Source organism: Propithecus coquereli, unplaced genomic scaffold (assembly GCF_000956105.1).
Source record: "Propithecus coquereli isolate 6110/MARCELLA unplaced genomic scaffold, Pcoq_1.0 Scaffold75, whole genome shotgun sequence".
In the NCBI taxonomy this organism is placed as follows: domain Eukaryota; kingdom Metazoa; phylum Chordata; class Mammalia; order Primates; family Indriidae; genus Propithecus; species Propithecus coquereli.
The window spans coordinates 2,018,103-2,035,008 of NW_012153618.1; the positions used below are offsets into that span (position 1 = coordinate 2,018,103).

A 16,906-nucleotide genomic window follows, 5' to 3' on the forward strand; every position below is an offset into this window, starting at 1 on the left:
TGCTAGGATTACAGGCGCGAGCCACCGTGCCCAGCCAACATTATTTTTAAATAATAAAATATTTTAAACATCTAGAAAAGCACACAAAAAAATAACTTTTCAGGTACCTACAAAAAACACCTCAAAGAGTAATATGTTTGCCATATTTGCTTCAGATATTTTCCTGCCTTTTTGAAAGAAGTAAAATATTACATAGCCAAAGCGGCCCCCGTCCCCCAATTCCTTCCGCATTTCTTCTGACCCAATCAATAGCCTTAGGTTGAGGCATATCATCCTCTTCTGTAAACCAGGTTTGGTTGGTGCAAACAATAGGCTTAACTCGAGTTAGTTTAAGGAAAAATACACTTTCTAAGGTGTATTCAATAGCTCAAGAATCCTTAGCGGGGCTAGAGGAAGAGCTTCTAGGGTAAATCCAGGACGAAGTCCGAGAACTACTTCACAAAACTGGCCAGATACAGGAGATGATCCCGGATCCCCACAGATTCTGCTGTAGTCAGGGAGACGCTGCCGCTGCACTGACCCTAGAGACACACAGAGCCAAAGTGGTTCATGAGCGAGCTGCCACCGCCCCCCAACCACAGCTTAGCTCCGGCCACCCGGGGGCTAGAGACCAGGCTCCGCTACCACACTGGCCAGCAGACCGCCATGCTTGGCTTCTGCCTCAGGTTGCACGTTTCTGCCTCCAGCTCCTACACAGGTGCATCTCCTTCATAATCCCTGAGTCCCTTGCAAAAACTACCTGCAAAGAAGTCTGGGAAATGTAGTTTGTAGCTTTCCAGGCTCTAGGCAAGTCCAAAGGAGCAATTAGGTTGTTTTCACTTTCTTTGCTATTACAAATATCTTTGTATATGTCTCAGTGTTTTCTAGGATAGACACCTGGAAGTGAAGCTGCTGAGTCTTAGGGTCTGAAAGTTTCACCTTGGCTGAGTGTTGCTAAATTGTTTTTCCAGACAGATTTTTGCTGTCTGATAAGTGTGAAATGATATCTCATTGTGGCTTTAATGTGCATTTCCTTGATTATTAATGAAGCCAAGTATATTTTTCTTTCTTTCTTTCTTTTTTTAATTAGAGAGGTGGTCTTGCCCTTGCTCAGGCTGGTCTCAAACTCCTGAGCTCAAGCAATCCTCATGTCTCAGCCTCCCAGAGTGCTAGGATTACAGGCGTGCGCCACCATGCCCGGCCTGCTGAATGGCCACATAAGCTTTCCTTCTTGTGAATTGCTGGAAATATATCTGTCAATTTTTCAGTTGTCTTTTTCTTTTCTCATTAATCTGTGTCAGGGTTGTTTATATAATCTGGATACTAATCTTTTGTAAGTATCACGTACAGCCATCTTCTCCCAGACTTATTTAGAAAATTCTCCCTTTTTCTGATGTCACAAAGTCATTCTTTTATGTTTTACTTTAAACATTTTGACATTTGGCTTTTTGGGGTTTGGCAATCTTCCAGTTCCCCCGAATTTTATTTTTGTGCATGGTTTGAGGCAGGGAATTAGTCTCACCTTTTTCCATTTAGAGAGTCCACCATGTATGTCCTCACCGATCTCTTCCGCCCCCTCCTTCAGTCCCGTACACAGAGGGATCTGCTTCTGTCCAGGCTCTACGGTCTGTTCTAATGGCTTTCTATTCTATCCAAGTTGTCTATCCCTGCAGGAATATATTTCTGGGTTTTTGAAAGGCATAATCTAGATCCAATAAGTGCCCCAACTTTAAGTGTACATTTCAATGAGTTTTGACAAAATTTATTCACCTGCATAAACCACCACCACAATCAAGTATAGGACATTTCTATCACCCCTCCCACGAAAAGTGATAGGTCCCTTTTGCGTTTTCCCAGTTAACCTCCCACCCCAGCACCAGACCAGATGTGCATTTTCTAGTGCTTCCTATAGATGGAAGTATACAGTATTGCTATGGTTGGAATGTTTGTCTGCCCCAGCCCCCATTCACACGTCGAGATCCCAATCCCTGAGGTGATGGGGCCTTTGGGAGGTGATTAGGTCATGAGGGTTGAGCCCTCACGAATGGGATTAGTGCCCTTATAAAAAGAGACCCCAGAGGGCTAGCTCACCCCTTCTACCATGTGAGGACACAATGAGAAGGCACTGACTACGAACAAGGAAACAGGCCCCCACCACACATGGAATCTGCTGGTGCCTTGATCTTGGACTTCCCAGCCTCCAGAACTGTGAGAAATAAATTTCTGTTGTTTATAAGCCATCCAGTCCATAGTATTTTGTTACAGCAGCCCAAATGGACTAAGACAAGTGTGTTCTCTTGTACGTCTGATTTCTTTTGCTTAGCACAATGTTTATGAGTTCATCCATGTTGATGTGTGAATCAGTAACTCATTCTTTTTTATTGCTGAGTAGAATTGTGTTGTATGTAAATACAACACAATTTATTTACCCATTTACCCTATTTATAATTTGGGTTGTTTCCAATTTTGGGGTATTATAAATAAAGCTGCTATGAACATATATGTGTAAGTCTGTTTTCATCTGTTTTATGTAAATAAGATAGGAGTGGGTATGCTGGGTTATACGGTAAATTATGTTTAACTTTTTAAGAAACTTCCAAACTGTTTTCCAAAATGTTTGTGCCATTTTATATTCCTACCAGCAATCTTCCAGTTGCTCCAAATCTTTGCCAACACTTTGTTTCATCAGTCTTTCTCATTTTAGCCATTAAACATCCAAAATGGGTGGTATCTCATTGTGGTTTTAATTTGCACTTCCCAGGTGACTAATGATGTTCACTATGGTTTTGTGTGCTTATTGGCCATTTGTATTTCTTCTTTTGTGAAGGATGAGTTCACATTTGCCCAATCTTAAAACTTTGGTTTGTCTTATTGTTGATCTATGAGTTCTTTACGTGGTGAGGATACAAGTCCTTTGACAGATACATGCATTGCAAATATTTTCTCCCATATTCTTAACTCCTGATTATAAATTTATTTTTGAACTTTTATTTTCTTCCATTGATTTATCTGTCTATTCATGTGTCTGCACCATTGCTTTAATTTCTGTAGCCTTGCAAGTTGCAACTTTTATCATACTTTTTAATATCTGGGAGTGCCAGTGTCCCTCCCAATACTCTGCTTTTTCAGGAACATCCTGGTTATGTCTCACATGTTTATTTTCCCCTGAGACCTGCAGGATCAGCATACCAATCCTAGTACCTGTTTCCTCCCCTCTACCCCCAAAAGCATTTGTGTTTTTATTGAGTGGACACTACATTTATAAATTGAAGACGTTTGACATGAAGCACAAAAATAAAGATACAGAGACAGGCCCAGGCACTGCTTCCCCAGGTTCTGTGTCACACATCAAAGCAGCAGGTGCTGCCACTCCCTGCTCCACAAGGCACATCAGCCTGCGGGACCATGACCACAGTGGAAACAGACAAGGGGAAGGAGCTGAGATCCTGGCAGAATAATGTGCGGCATGGAATTACCGAGTTAATGTGTAAAGATAATGCCATTAATAGCTAGCATTTAGTGATCAGCCAGGTACTTCCACCCACTAGCTCCGTTCACATGCACACCCCCTGCGAGGCAGTCACTACGGCTACTATACCAGTGCAGCAATAAAGCTGAAGCTCAGAAAGATTAAGTAACTTTCACTCCGCCAATAATCAGTGGAGCTGGAATCTGAGCCCTGGCAGTGCAGTTCTAGACTCTGCACTCTCAACCTCAAAGCTGAGCTGAGCTGCCAAGTGAAGATGAACTGCTCCTGGGAGGCTGGCTAGAGGGGAAAAAGCAAGAATGTGTTTGCTGAATTGATTGCTGCGGCTCAGGGGCAGGGCCATTGCCGTTGCCGCAGGCATCAAAGCCGACTGAGGTTGCAGAATCCGCAGTAATTCAGAGTCCCAGGCTCCTGCCATGTGAGACGCAGAATGAGAAGGTAGAACAGTCACTCCCCCATATGTCCCAGGCCTTTGTCAGGGGACGAACGCTGACCTTTCAGCAGGGAGGAAGACTCTGGCTGCCATAGTGGCCCTTAATCCTGCAGTCAGGGAGCCCAGGTGGGGTCCTGAGGGTTATCTGAGAATATCCCAACCAGATCTACCACCCCCTTCAGGCAGACCCACTCCAGGTGAGCTCCGGTTCTGCTGGGCTCGGGGCAGTGCCGGCCTCTGGAGAACACCGGCCCGCTGGCTGACTGCCCCGTGCTGGGACCAGTGCCCGCCCGGATACCCCACAATCCCAGAAACCTGCTAGGCACGGTCTCCGGGTCGGCCCCTCCAGGTCCTGCTGGGAAGGCGGAGGAAAGGCTCGCGGGGCGCTCAGGACCCCAGCTGCCCTCGGCGCCTGTCAGCCTCCTCTCGCGGGGGCTCTGCACTGACAACTAAGTTCGGAAATCGCCTGCGGGGCCGAGGCGCTAGAGTACTGGTTCCCAAAGGTGGGGCCCCAGGGAACACTTCGAAATGGTGGAGATGTTTATGGCTGTGCCAGCAAAGAGCAGAGGGGTTCTGCGAGTATCTGGGGAGAGGGCAGGACTGCTGCTAAACGCAGGGCAGTGTGCTCCCCCACTCCCCACCCCCCGAAAAAACTAGAGATTCATCTCACCCTGTCAGCAGTGCCAAGGCTGGCAAACCCTGTCCTAGAGGGCCTCCGCACAGGAACCCTTGGGAGCTGGTTTCAGATGGGAAGTCTCCAGTCCCATCTGTGAGATTCTAATCTGGTAGGGTGTGGTTTGGGACCTGGAACCTGCATTTTGAAGCATTCCAGGTTGTTGTTACACACAACAAACGGCACTGCAGACTGAGTCTGCAGCGGGATTCGGAAGCCCTGGCCTCCAGACCTGTGTCGGCCTGCCTGCGTAGGCCCCGCGGGAAAGCTTGCCCCAAGGCCAACCTGGCTCCATCCGGATACGCTGTGATAGCAGCCCTGGCTTTGGTCCCAGTATTCTAAGGGTTGTTTTGTTTTGAGGGATTCTTTCTTTAAAAGTTAATTTATTTTTTAAATTGACAAATAAAAATCGTATATATTTATGGTATACACGAGGTGTTTTAAAATATGTACACAGGGTGGAATGGCTAAATCCAGCTAATTAACATATGTATTACCTGACACATTTTTCATTTTTTGTGGTGAGAACACTTAAAATCTACTCTCATTCCCTTCAAGTATACATTCACATTGTCATTAACTAAGCATGTTATATACTAGATCTATGGACTTGTTCCTCTTGTCTAACTGAAATTTTGTACCCTTTAACCAATATTTCCCCAGTGAGAAATTCTCTTTTACCTTTGTAAACCCGGAGTGTGGCCCGAATTCACACAGGACTTTGGTCATCTGCCCTCACTTTTCTGGTGTTACAAGTCAAGCAAAACTGGTGGCTGCCAACTGATTTCATTCCCGGAAACCCCAAGGTTTAGAAACTTGCTCAAAGATATCACTTCAGGCCCACAGGTAAGGAGATTATTGGGCTCCTCACATTTCCAGAATTATCAATGATCCCATTTCTTTTTTTTTTTTTTTTTGAGACAGAGTCTCACTCTTTTGCCCCGGCTAGAGTGAGTGCCGTGGCATCAGCCTAGCTCACAGCAACCTCAAACTCCTGGGCTCAAGTGATCCTTCTGCCTCAGCCTCCCGAGTAGCTGGGACTACAGGCTGCCGCCACCATGCCCGGCTAATTTTTTCTATATATTTTTAGTTGTCCGATTAATTTCTTTCTATTTTTAGTAGAGACGGGGTCTCACTCTTGCTCAGGCTGGTTTCGAACTCTTGAGCTCAAACAATCCGCCCTCCTCGGCCTCCCAGAGAGCTAGGATTACAGGCGTGAGCCACCGCTCCGGCCCTTGAAGGACATTTCATCCAGGCAATTATTTTGTCAGGAGAATTATCGCTCCTCCTTGCTCAAAGCTATCGCCCTAAGGCTACCATCTCTAACTTGGCACCGCACATTCCCATTGGTGTTGCTTAAATTGGACATGGGCTCTCTGGAGGCTTCCATCCTGCATGCAGACTCTGCCCTCTGTCGGCCACACTGTGTGTGCAGCTGCCTTGGCTACCCTTGCTTCTCTCAGTGGCCTTTGCGTTCTGTCCCAGGGTGGTCTCCAAGGCCACTTCCCACTCTGCCACTTGGTAAGGTTCAGGGTACCCTACTCCCAGACACTGCCCATTTGTAGAAATCTTTTGCTTTGTGTAGGTTCTCTGAGCCCCTGTATCAGAGGCTGACATTTACTGGTGTGTCACCTACATTGGGGGAAGGGGGTCTTGCTTGAAACTGGGAACATAAAAGAAGTCTCAGTACATAACGACGTCCAAACCCCTGCACCAAGAGACTGGACCAACCCCAGCATGGCTTCTGGCAGCCCAGGGCTGCATCCCTGGGACCACATGGCCCCCCTTTGAGTTCCCGTCTGAAAAAGTTCAAGGCTGTCAAAAAAATTTACTGTTCTCGCCAACACCGGACAATAAGCCTCTGACCGCCTCCCCCCATTTCTTAGAGCATTTACTAGAAAAGGCTTAGAATTTTGAACCCTTTGTCTCCCTCTCCTACAACTCAGGAGTGTGTTTCTCAAGAACCCAAGGGCCAGTCCTTTGAAAAGTCATCATCAGAAGGATGAGGTCTCTGTCTCCCAGTCTGTGGGGGAAAAGAACCCCAACTTCCATCCCTGCCAGCCAGCGACACCGCTGGCCTGCTCACATCAACACTGACCAGCCCTTCGCGATTTTTCACTTCCCTGATGGAACCTGGGCCCCCGATTTCCCCCTCCCCGACCCCCAACTCCAGTCCCCTCCACACGCACCTGAGTGGAGCTCAGCTCTTCCCCCTACTCTCAGTAGTTACTGAATAGAATCTGTTTTTTGCAATTTAACTATTATCCAGCTTTGTTTATCTCTGACAAATCCTGCTCACCCTGCAGGTTCCCGCCTCTGACAGGAACACAGTCCTCACCGGGTGGGTCCCGTTCTTGGGGTGCCCGGTTCCCCCCGGGATTCCCACTGCCCACTCCCAACCACCCCACGCAGGACGCTGAGCAGGCAGATCCGGCCCTCCGATGATGAGGACACGCCGGGGCCTGCTCTGCTGCACAGCCCGGAGCCTGCGTGCGGCCACGTGGGGCCCAGACGGGAGTGGTCAGAGCTCCACTTGAACAGGCCTCCGTCTTCCTCCTCCCTCCGCCGGGCCTGGGTCTGGGCTGAGTCCGGGTAGTCAGCAGGGCCTGTACCGTCCTCCAGATCTCAGGGAAATGTAGTACTCAGTGTCTGTGTCCCAGAACTGCAGCTCCAAGAGCGGCAGCTGCCAGCACCCTTCCTGCTCCCCAAATCCCCCCACGGAAGAAGTGGGAATCGGGTCTGGGCGGGGGCAGCCAGCACACCGGCAGAGGCCAGGGTTTTCCACCACACGGTGCGCTCTCCACCACCGTCATTTATTAGACACGAGTCAGGTGCTCAGTACAAGTCACACGCGACAGCCTCACTCCCGCGAAGGCCCCAAGGTCGGGAGGGGAAGCAAGTGAAGGGGGTCGTGGGGCCCAGCCTGAGCCCTGAGCGGCAGGCCCAGAACCAAGACATCTGGCAGGACACGTGGCATTCTACTGCTGTGCCAACACACTGCCCACTGAGTGGGAAGGCAGGCCAAATAAGGAGTCGACAAATAAGCGAGGCTGGCTTCTCTTCCCTGAGAGGCAGTGAGGACAGGCCACCAGCTGGGGGCCAGACAAGGTGGGTGAGCTCTGACCCGACTATGCTGGGAGCTCGGCAAGTGTCTGATGTCTGAGCTCTCTCTCCTGGAGGACTGAGGGCAAGGTGGGGGGTCCCGAGGGTCTGTCCTGCTGCCCAGCCTTGCCGGGCGGCACCATTCTCTGCCCCACCGTCCCCGGCACAGAACCAGGCGCGCTCGGGACAGAGGCCTGAGCACACGGTGCCAGTCACACCGCGCCTCCCCTCACCCCAGCTCCAGCACTCAGACACTGCTGTGAGGTTCCAGAACTGAACTCTGCCCTACCCCAGCCCAACGGGGCAGAACCCAGGCCTCCTGGGGCCGCCACTGTGCTCAGATGCTCAGGCTGGGAGGGAGGCGCACTATCTACAGGGGGAGGCCCAGGTTGGGGCAGGGAGGGAAGGTGAACAGAGTATTCTGGGACACAACTTTCCCAGCAAGTCAATTTAAGTGACTTTATAACTAACTACAAAGGATGCTAAACATCGAGGTTTCAATCTTGACCCAAATAATGATGTTGCTTTTTTAAATGTGAATGTTTCTCTTTTCCTTCAGTATTTTCAGAAATTTCACATCTAGATGTGTCGCAAAATTAAAGAATAATCCCATTCCATGCCAGAGCTCGAAAAGGCCTTGGACGTGACAGGACAGAGCTTCTCCTTCTCACAACAGGGTGGTGGCAGAGCTGGTGGCCCCGGGCACCCGACTCCCCGCCTGGCTCGGAGCACCCTGGGCTGGATGCCCCTTCTCTACAAGGACACGTGTCCTCCCTTGGGCTGGCCTGAGTCCTGGCTTCTGACCCATTTGTAAAAGAAAGATCTCACCTGCATCAGGTCCTTAGCCAGGATCTACTTAGGAGGAAGGGAAAACGCCAGAGCAGTGGAAATTCAAGAAGATATCCCTGGCCCTAGCCCGACTCTGCACTCAGGGCTTCCCTGAGGGCCGGGACTGGCTGTGAAGGTGGTACTTTCTAGAACAGGCAGGCCCTGGAGGTGCGGGTCCAGGGAGCCAGCAGGAGAGGGCTGGGGGGAGGAGGACCCGGACACAGCTGTAGGGGGAGGGAGGGATGGAGGGGCCATCAGGGACAGTCGGGCCAGGGCCATCCAGAGAGCTGGAGCACCTGAAAGGCACATCACATTAAAGGGTTACTGCCTTGCTGTGGAGACGCCGTCCCCACCACCCCGTCCCTGAGAGCCTCCTTGTCCATGCCCTGCCCTGGTCACTCAGCTTACCCTCACCTCCCTCTGTCCACTCAGAACAGATACTGCGTTACCCACCACCCCCTCTGTGGCCTAGCAATCCCACACGAGGCCATGCCCAGACGTGCCTTGGGAGAAGCACCGTGAGGACGAGGTGGGGCCGTGGTCCCCTTCTCATCCCTGGTGGCCAGCACAGTGCTAGGCAGGAAGGGAGTCAGTGCTCAGACCTCTGCTTTTATTTTTGCTAAATAAACAAACACCTGAATCCAAACAAGACCTCTAACCATGGCCCTGCCTCTCCCTTCCTCCCACCCACAAGGGCCCAGGCCCCCACCCCCGCCCTCCCAGTACCTGGGGCCAGAGGCGGCGGCGGGTCATTCCCACAGGAAGCGCACGTACCAGATGGTTTCGTTCTTCAGCTGGGGCCCAAACAGGGGGTTCAGCTGAGCCAGGATGGCAATGAGCCAGCTGCCAGGGACAGCAAAGAGAGGGTGAGCCCAGGCACAGAAGGGACCCTGCCCTAGGCCCAGGGGGAGGCCTGGGTCACATTCTCTTCTTCTCTCCCAGGGTGGATGCGACCGACCCAGCAGATGGCAGGGCTCACGCTCCTGGGAGTGAAGAAGGGTCATGTGGAAGCACCTACACTCCAGAAGGCACGAGGGCTCAGTCTGGCGCTCGCGGGTTTTGGTTCTGGTTTGATCTGATTTTCAGAATATTTGTAAGATCCCTGAGCTGGGGTTTGACCCCGAGATTAGGGAAGAAGAGTGGCTCCCCCCATCCCTTTAGACGTCTCCAGTCCAGGCTCCCGAGTCACCACGCTCCGGGGTGGAACAGGGCCTGACGGGAAGCACCTCAGAATCACCTCCTTCTAGGAGCCAGGGGAAGGCACTAGCCCAGGTTGGGAGGAGCTGAGGAGCAGGGGCCTCCTGCCCACCCCAGTCCTTCAAGCAGCTTCCCGGGGACCTGACTGGTACCTGGATCCAGCTGCTGGACGTCTGGGTGGCTGTCTGGCCCTGTCATCCATGACAAACCTTCCAACCTCATTTGCCATAGGAGTAGGTCCCTGAAGACTGAAAGTGTCTGACTTGGGGCACCTCATGTGACCAGACCATCAGGAATCCTTACCTGCTTTACATCAGCATTATCTCCGAGTTCGTGTTTTGTAAATACAATTTCTAGGCATGACATTTTCTTCAAGTGGCCCTGCCTTTCTGCCTGTGTGCATCCAATCTGCAGCCTGTTTTCCGTCTCCCATGTGTTGATTCTGTATTTGTAATTATCCCACATCTTGTACAGGCCCTGCCTCCCCCACCTTCCCAGCCCCCATCCTCCACGTCCTGCTCTCTAAGCCATCAGATCCAAGCGCCTTCGAGGCCCTACCTGGGGCAGATGAGGACATTCTGTCAAGACTTGAAGGACTGAGAAACAGCTTTAGAGAATGGGCCTTAGAGATGTTTTTTCCAGAGAGAATTCTGAAAAACCACCCATCCCCATGTATTTAAGTTACCATCTACTTATTATTTTTAACAAGATTTATTTTTTGTTAGTAGGAAGTAGGAAATAGTAAATATTATACAAAGTAGGCCAGGTGTGATGACTCACACCTGTAATCCCAGCACTTTGCTTGAGGCTAGGAGATCAAGACCACCCCGGGCACCGTGGTGAGGCCCATCTCTACAAAAAATAATTAGCCAGGGTGATAGCAGCTGCCTGTAGTCCCAGCTACTCAGGAGGCTGAGGCAGGAGGATGGCTTGAGGACAAGAGTTTGAGGTTGCAGTGAGCTATGATCATGCCACTGCACTCCAGGCTGGGTGACAGAGTGAGACCCTGTCTTTAAAAAAAAAAAAAAAAGTAAGGCAGCCAAGTCCCTCTAGCTGGGATGACAGAGTGAGACCCTATTTCAAAAGAAAAAAAAGGTGGTTTCACCCTTTATACTTTGAAAAATGTGGCAATCCTGGGAAATATTCCAGTTGCCTTTAAAAGAATCTGTCACTTTTTTTTTTTAAGAGATGGGGTCTAGCTATGTTGTCCAGGCTAGATTTGAACTCCTGGGCTCAAACGATCCTCCTGCATTGCTGGGACTACAGGCATGAGCCCCTGCACCCAGCGGAATCTGTCACCTTTTAAAGAATCAGCATCTCATCACTTTACTTGTCCTGTTTTGATTGTTCTGGATTCTGAACACCCAACAACAGACCAATGTGGCTTGATTAACCATGAGAGAGGCCTCCCCGAAACTAGAACTTGAACTCACCCCTTTGTTGGCAGCCAGGATGATCTAAACATGAGCCATGTAACCCAACAGGATTGGGATGGATTGGGGGAGGGGTGTGGGGCTTTTTTTTCTTTTTTTTTGGTAAAAAGGGAAGGGCTATCGTGAATGGCAGTTTTAGAAAGGGACTATATGGTCATTGAGGACCTGGAAATTGATTCCCTCACACTGTCCAAGTACTTGAATCCCTTGGAATGTTCTTCTATGTTCCCTGGTACCTTTCCAGAGTTTGAAGACTACTGTGCTCCCTATTCCAGTCACCTGGGGGCATCATTAAAAGTACCAATTCCCACGTGCATACTTTCAGAATTGTGATTTAGTGGGTGTAGGGTGCAGCCCAAAAGCTGAGTTTGAACAACCTCTTCAAGTAACTCTGATGTCCAGGCAAGTACAGACGACACTGAGCTGGCCCAACTCATTCCTTGCACAGGTGAGAACACTGCAGCCCATGGGTGTGACACAGGTAACACGTACGCAGCACAGCCAGAAGCAGAGCCTGGAGTTCCTGACTTCTGGGCTCTGCTTTCTTTACCATTCCACGCTGCCTCCACTCCTGTGTTTTATACATTCAGCCTTTCAAGAGGTGTTCACTACCAGGACAGAGGGTAGAGCAGGCTACGGTAAGAAGGAAGAAGGGAGGAGAAAGGAACTGGCTGCTTTTGAGCCGGGGAGAGCGGTACTTACAAGAGGTAACAGCAGACGGCGGTGGCCACCAGCATGGTGATGATCACTCTGCAACAGAGGAGGACACGGGTCGGGACGGGTGGAACCAGCACCCTCAGAAGGCCCTGCCAGGGCCAGAGAAAGGGCTCCTGGTGTCAGCTCTTTTCCCACTGGCCTTCCCGATGCCACCTGGACACGGGAGGCTGAGGTCTACTCAGGGTAAGAACAGCAAGATGGAAAACAAAAACTTAAAGTGTCACCTTATGGAGAGGCCAACCTTGACCACATCCAAGTTACGTTACAAATTCTTCCCTTCATCTCCCTTCTCCATCACCCAGTATTTCTCCATCTTAATGCAGACATGCTGGGGAAGGGCACTGCACAGAGCTGCATTTTTGGCAACCCACCAGGGAGTGGTCTGTGGAATTCAAACTTCATCAGGCAAGGCGAAGGAAAACAACAGACCAGAAGACAGGGCATGAAGCAAGGAGACTAATCCCATTACTGGGCATCCACCCAAAAGACCAAATGATACTGTATAAGAAAGACACCTGCACCCGAATGTTTATAGCAGCACAATTCACAATTGCAAAGATGTGGAAACAACCCAAGTGTCCATCAATACATGAGTGGATTAATAAAATGTGGTGTATGTATACCATGGAGTACTATTCAGCTTTAAGAAACAATGGTGATATAGCACCTCTTGTATACTCCTGGACAGAGCTGGAACGCAGTCTACTAAGTGAGGTATCCCAAGAATGGAAAGACAAGCACCACATGTACTCACCATCAAATTGGTATCAACTGATCAACACATAAATGCACATATAAGAATAACATCTATTGGATGTTGGGCAGGGGGGAGGGAGGAGGGGACGAGTATTTGCATACACAAAGAGTGCAATGCGCACCACCCAAAAGATGGACATATTTGAAACTCGGACTTGGGCGGGGGGCAAGGGCAACATACGTAACCTAAACATCTGTACCCCCATAATATGCTGAAATAAAAAAAAAAATCTAACGTTTAAAAAAGAGAGAGAGAATCTCTAATGTGGAATTTCAAACAGTGAATAGATAAAGAAGCTATTTGGAGGAAATCCAAAGGCATTTCTCGGCCGCTGAATTGGAATAACTTGTTTAGGGCCCACTCCTCCCACGGGTTAGGCTGACCCTGAGAGAACCTTTTATAATACAGCCATGAGTTTTAAGATATTTGCCTATTAATTCTGAATGTTCAACTCTAAAAGAACTAGAAAAACACACTAATGCTTACAGAAAAGCTAATAATGCTTTCAATTTCTCCCAAGAGCTATGTCCATCAGTCCATTCCTGGGCAGATGTGGTGGGGCATTTCTTCACAGTTAAGTATCTTTTGCAGAAGGAAACCGTGTTACATTCACCTAAGGGATTTAGTCCAAATAACTTTTCCCCTAAATTTCACATGCAAATTCCTCCCATCTTGAAAGAACTAGGATTTGTAGATACTAAAGAAGTAAATCAGAAATTAAGCTGCTTGGATTTACCACTTATTGATCTGCTATTATTCCCCAGGGAAACTACTCAACCATTTTCTTGCTCACTTTCATCTTCTATAGAAAATAAAAGTGCTAAAAATATTTTTCTTCCAGATTTTTCTAAGTGGCTATACATTTCCCTTAAAAATCTTTGAAATAAAAAGCTTCTGTGAAAAAAAAAAAAAAGAAGCAAGGAGACTATATGCTATTTCTCAGGCTGAGCAAGTTGTTATAAAGAAACAAGGGACTAGCTACTTTGTGTCCGCTCAAAGAAGACTGGAGACAGAAGCTTCAAATGCAGCAGGAGAGATTTCAGTTAGACTGAAGAAAGAACTCACCAAGATTTGCAGGAGAGGTGAGACACTAAAACGGTTTACAAAGTGAAGCTGTGGGATCCTTAGCCCTGCATATCTTTAAAGAACAATGCAACACCCATATGTTCAAGCAGCCTCCAGGCAAAGCCAAACCTACTCCAAACCAGGGCCTATGACCTCTCATCTAAAGCACTTCAAGTTGGTGCTGGAGAAAATAGCACTTGATCCCTCTTTCAACATTACTAAGCAGCTTGGGCCAGTCCTGGCTGGGCACTGGGTAGACCGCGGAGAATAAGACACTCTCCGACCTTGAGGAACTTGTAGTCAAGGGAAGAGAGTCTTTACAACTAAAGACAACATGCAGCAGAAGCTGGTGAACATGCAGACATCTGCTAGAGAACCTTCCAAAAACAATACCAGCTAAAATTACTCAATACATAGAAAGCGCCATGCATTGGTAAGTGTTTTAAATGCACTACCTCGAGTAGTCCTCACAGCTGCCTTCTAAGGCAGGGTCGTCATCATCCCCATTTTACAGAAGAAGAAACTGAGGCTTGACATTTGCTCCAATCACACAGCTAGCAAGGAGTGGAGAGACCGCATCAGTGCCCGTCTGTGCCCTTTACTGGCTGCGGGACGGGTGACACTTAACCATCTCCAATGTCACTTTACTCTTCACCTCTGTATTTGCGCTTTCACCCCAACCTCCTGCCTGTTCCCTGGCTAAACGCCGCCCAGGTGCAGAGACCTCCGAGCAGGCATCGCGGCGCCTGGCGTCCCGGGTGCGGGCGCTCGCTGCAGGGCAGGAAGCCGCCGCCCCAGGGCGGAGGGGCGAGCCCGGCCAGGGGGCCGGGGAGGGGTCGGCAGGGCCTGCGCACTTTCCTTACCCGCGGTTGGGTCCCTTCGGCACGAACCAGGGCCCGGCGATGCCGATGAGGCCCCAGAACGTGGTGAAGATGATGACCGGGAGGGCGAAGGAGTGCGCTGTCATGGCCCGGCGCGGGATGCCCGGGTGCGATGCGGGGCCGTGCTGCAGACACGCAGGTGCGCTGATCCCCGGTCGGGCAGTGGGATCCGAGCATGCGCAACAGGACGCGCGACGCCGATGCGCTCGCCCCGGGCGATCCGCGCACGCGCGTCTCCTGAACGGGCTGCCGCACTGTCTCTCAGGGGCCTGGGAAGGTCCGCCCCCTACCCCAGGCATCAATCTATAGCACATCCACAGGGGCTTTGGGATTAGATCCCTGACTCCTTGAATAAATAGCTGCAGTTTGCTGAAATATGAAATGCAGGCGGGGCGCGCTGGCTCACGCCTGTAATCCTAGCACTCTGGGAGGCCGAGGCCGGTGGATCCTTGAGCTCAGGAGTTCAAGACCAGCCTGAGCAAGAGCGAGACCCTGTCTCTACTAAAAAAATAGAAAGAAATTAGCTGGCCAACTAAAAATATATGGAAAAAATTAGCCAGGCATGGTGGTGCATGCCTGTAGTCCCAGCTACTCGGGAGGCTGAGGCAGGAGGATCGCTTGAGCCCAGGAGTTTGAGGTTGCTGTGAGCTAGGCTGATGCCACGGCACTCTAGCCCAGGCAAGAGAGTGAGACTCTTTTATATATCTATATAAAATGCAGACGGCAATGCTTACAAGGTTGCTGCAGGATTAAGTGAAATAAGCACGTAGAAAGCACCTAGTGTAATAAAGCGGGATAGTTACTTCCATCAGGGCTGGAAGAGACCTCAGAGCCTGGTTTCCTCCTTGGGCTTTAAAAAAAAAAAAAAAAAAAAAAAGTTGGTCTCACTCTGTTGCCCAGGCTGGAGTGCAGTGGCAGGATGACGGCTTTCTGCAGCTTCAACTCCTGGGCTCAAGCGACCCTCCTGCTTCAGCCTCCTGAGTAGCTGGGACTACAGGCATGCACCAACACGCCCACCTAATTTTTAAAAAAAAACTTTTCGTAGAGACGAGGGTTTTGCCAGGTTGCCAATGGCTGGTCTTGAACCCCTGGCTTCAAGTGATCCTCCCACCTCAGCCTCCCAAAATGCTGGGATTACAGGCGTGAGCCCCCGTGCTGGCCCCTTGGGCTTTGATCTCACATTTCCCTTCTTCCGTGGAGATTGATAATTTCTATTTTCTGTAGAGATCCCTTCTTCTGTAGGGATCAGTGGCTCCAAGAGGCACCTCTAGCAGCAGGTGCTGCCCCAAGCAGCCTGCCGCATATATTCCTGGCTTCAGTGGTTTCGTGACTTGGGACTTGGTGCAATCCTCACGTGATGCCAAAGGAAAATGTGCCTGTCCTTGCACCGACCCCTGCCAGCCATGTGTGCTCATAGCCGTTTTCCCAAAGCAGGAACTGGTCATATCAGCCTTTCTCTGCTCTCTAGTTGAGACTTCTTTACCCATCCTTGCAATATTCATGCAAGTTGAAGGAGGGAGATACACAAAGATGTCAGGTATAAAATACCACCCTAGCCTTCTAGGAGTTGTTAAGTTAGGTGAGGAGTGATACATTCTGGTAAAACCATAACGCTGGCCAGACTAGCCTAAGAACCCTGTGATCAGAATAGTCAACACCCATTATGAGAATTGAGAGGATGGAGAAATCAGGGAAAGCTACCTAGAGGAGGTGAGATTTTAGCTGGATTGTAAACGATGGTTAGGATTTCATCGAGTGTGCACTGTTGAGAACAGTGGCTCCGGATAAGGGTGTGCTCAGCATCCATGGGCTACTGTAAAACAGGATGGTCCACACAGTCTTTCAAAAACTCATTACAGTTCATCTCTCTGTAAGCTCAAAAAAGATCTACTCCCAAGATATTGTTAAGAAAAAAACATTCTCTGTATAAAATGACAACTGTATAGTGAAATAGATCTCCTTCTTTGCTGCAGCTTTGGCTAGAACCAAGGCAGTGTTCAGTCTAAACAGCCAACTCATTTTAGGTGCCTGTAGCTTCTACTCTCTTTCCTTTAATGGTCCGATGTTTCGTTTCTGTCCTAATTTGCATTTGATTGCTACTGTCATCTATTTGGCACCTTTGTAATAGTCCGAGGTCCATAAGGGAATCAAAGCCATGAACTGGCTCCTACTCCAACCACTGAAGCCTCATCTGGGCCCACAAGCTCCGGCTGTTCCTTGGACCGTGACCTGATCACGTGGGCGTCTCTGGGCTGGTGCTCCATTTCCAGGGGCAAACTGTTTACATGATGAAACGGCTCCCCAAAATATAGTTCCACAGTACCACATATTTATTTCACTGAACTTTTTTTTTA

At 49.5% G+C, this 16,906-nt stretch overlaps 1 protein-coding gene across 1 annotated transcript; it reads right to left on the bottom strand.

Moving 5' to 3' along the window:
• Window positions 1–7,383: 7,383 nt before the first annotated feature.
• ATP6V0E2 (ATPase, H+ transporting V0 subunit e2) lies at window positions 7,384–14,812 on the bottom strand. The gene is made up of 4 exons (XM_012662134.1): window positions 14,535–14,812; window positions 11,835–11,882; window positions 9,229–9,345; window positions 7,384–8,798 (listed from the first exon to the last, which is right to left on the bottom strand). Exons 1-3 carry the CDS (start codon window positions 14,636–14,638, stop codon window positions 9,252–9,254), a joined length of 246 nt encoding a protein of 81 aa, XP_012517588.1. The 5' UTR covers window positions 14,639–14,812; the 3' UTR covers window positions 7,384–8,798; window positions 9,229–9,251.
• Window positions 14,813–16,906: the final 2,094 nt, after the last annotated feature.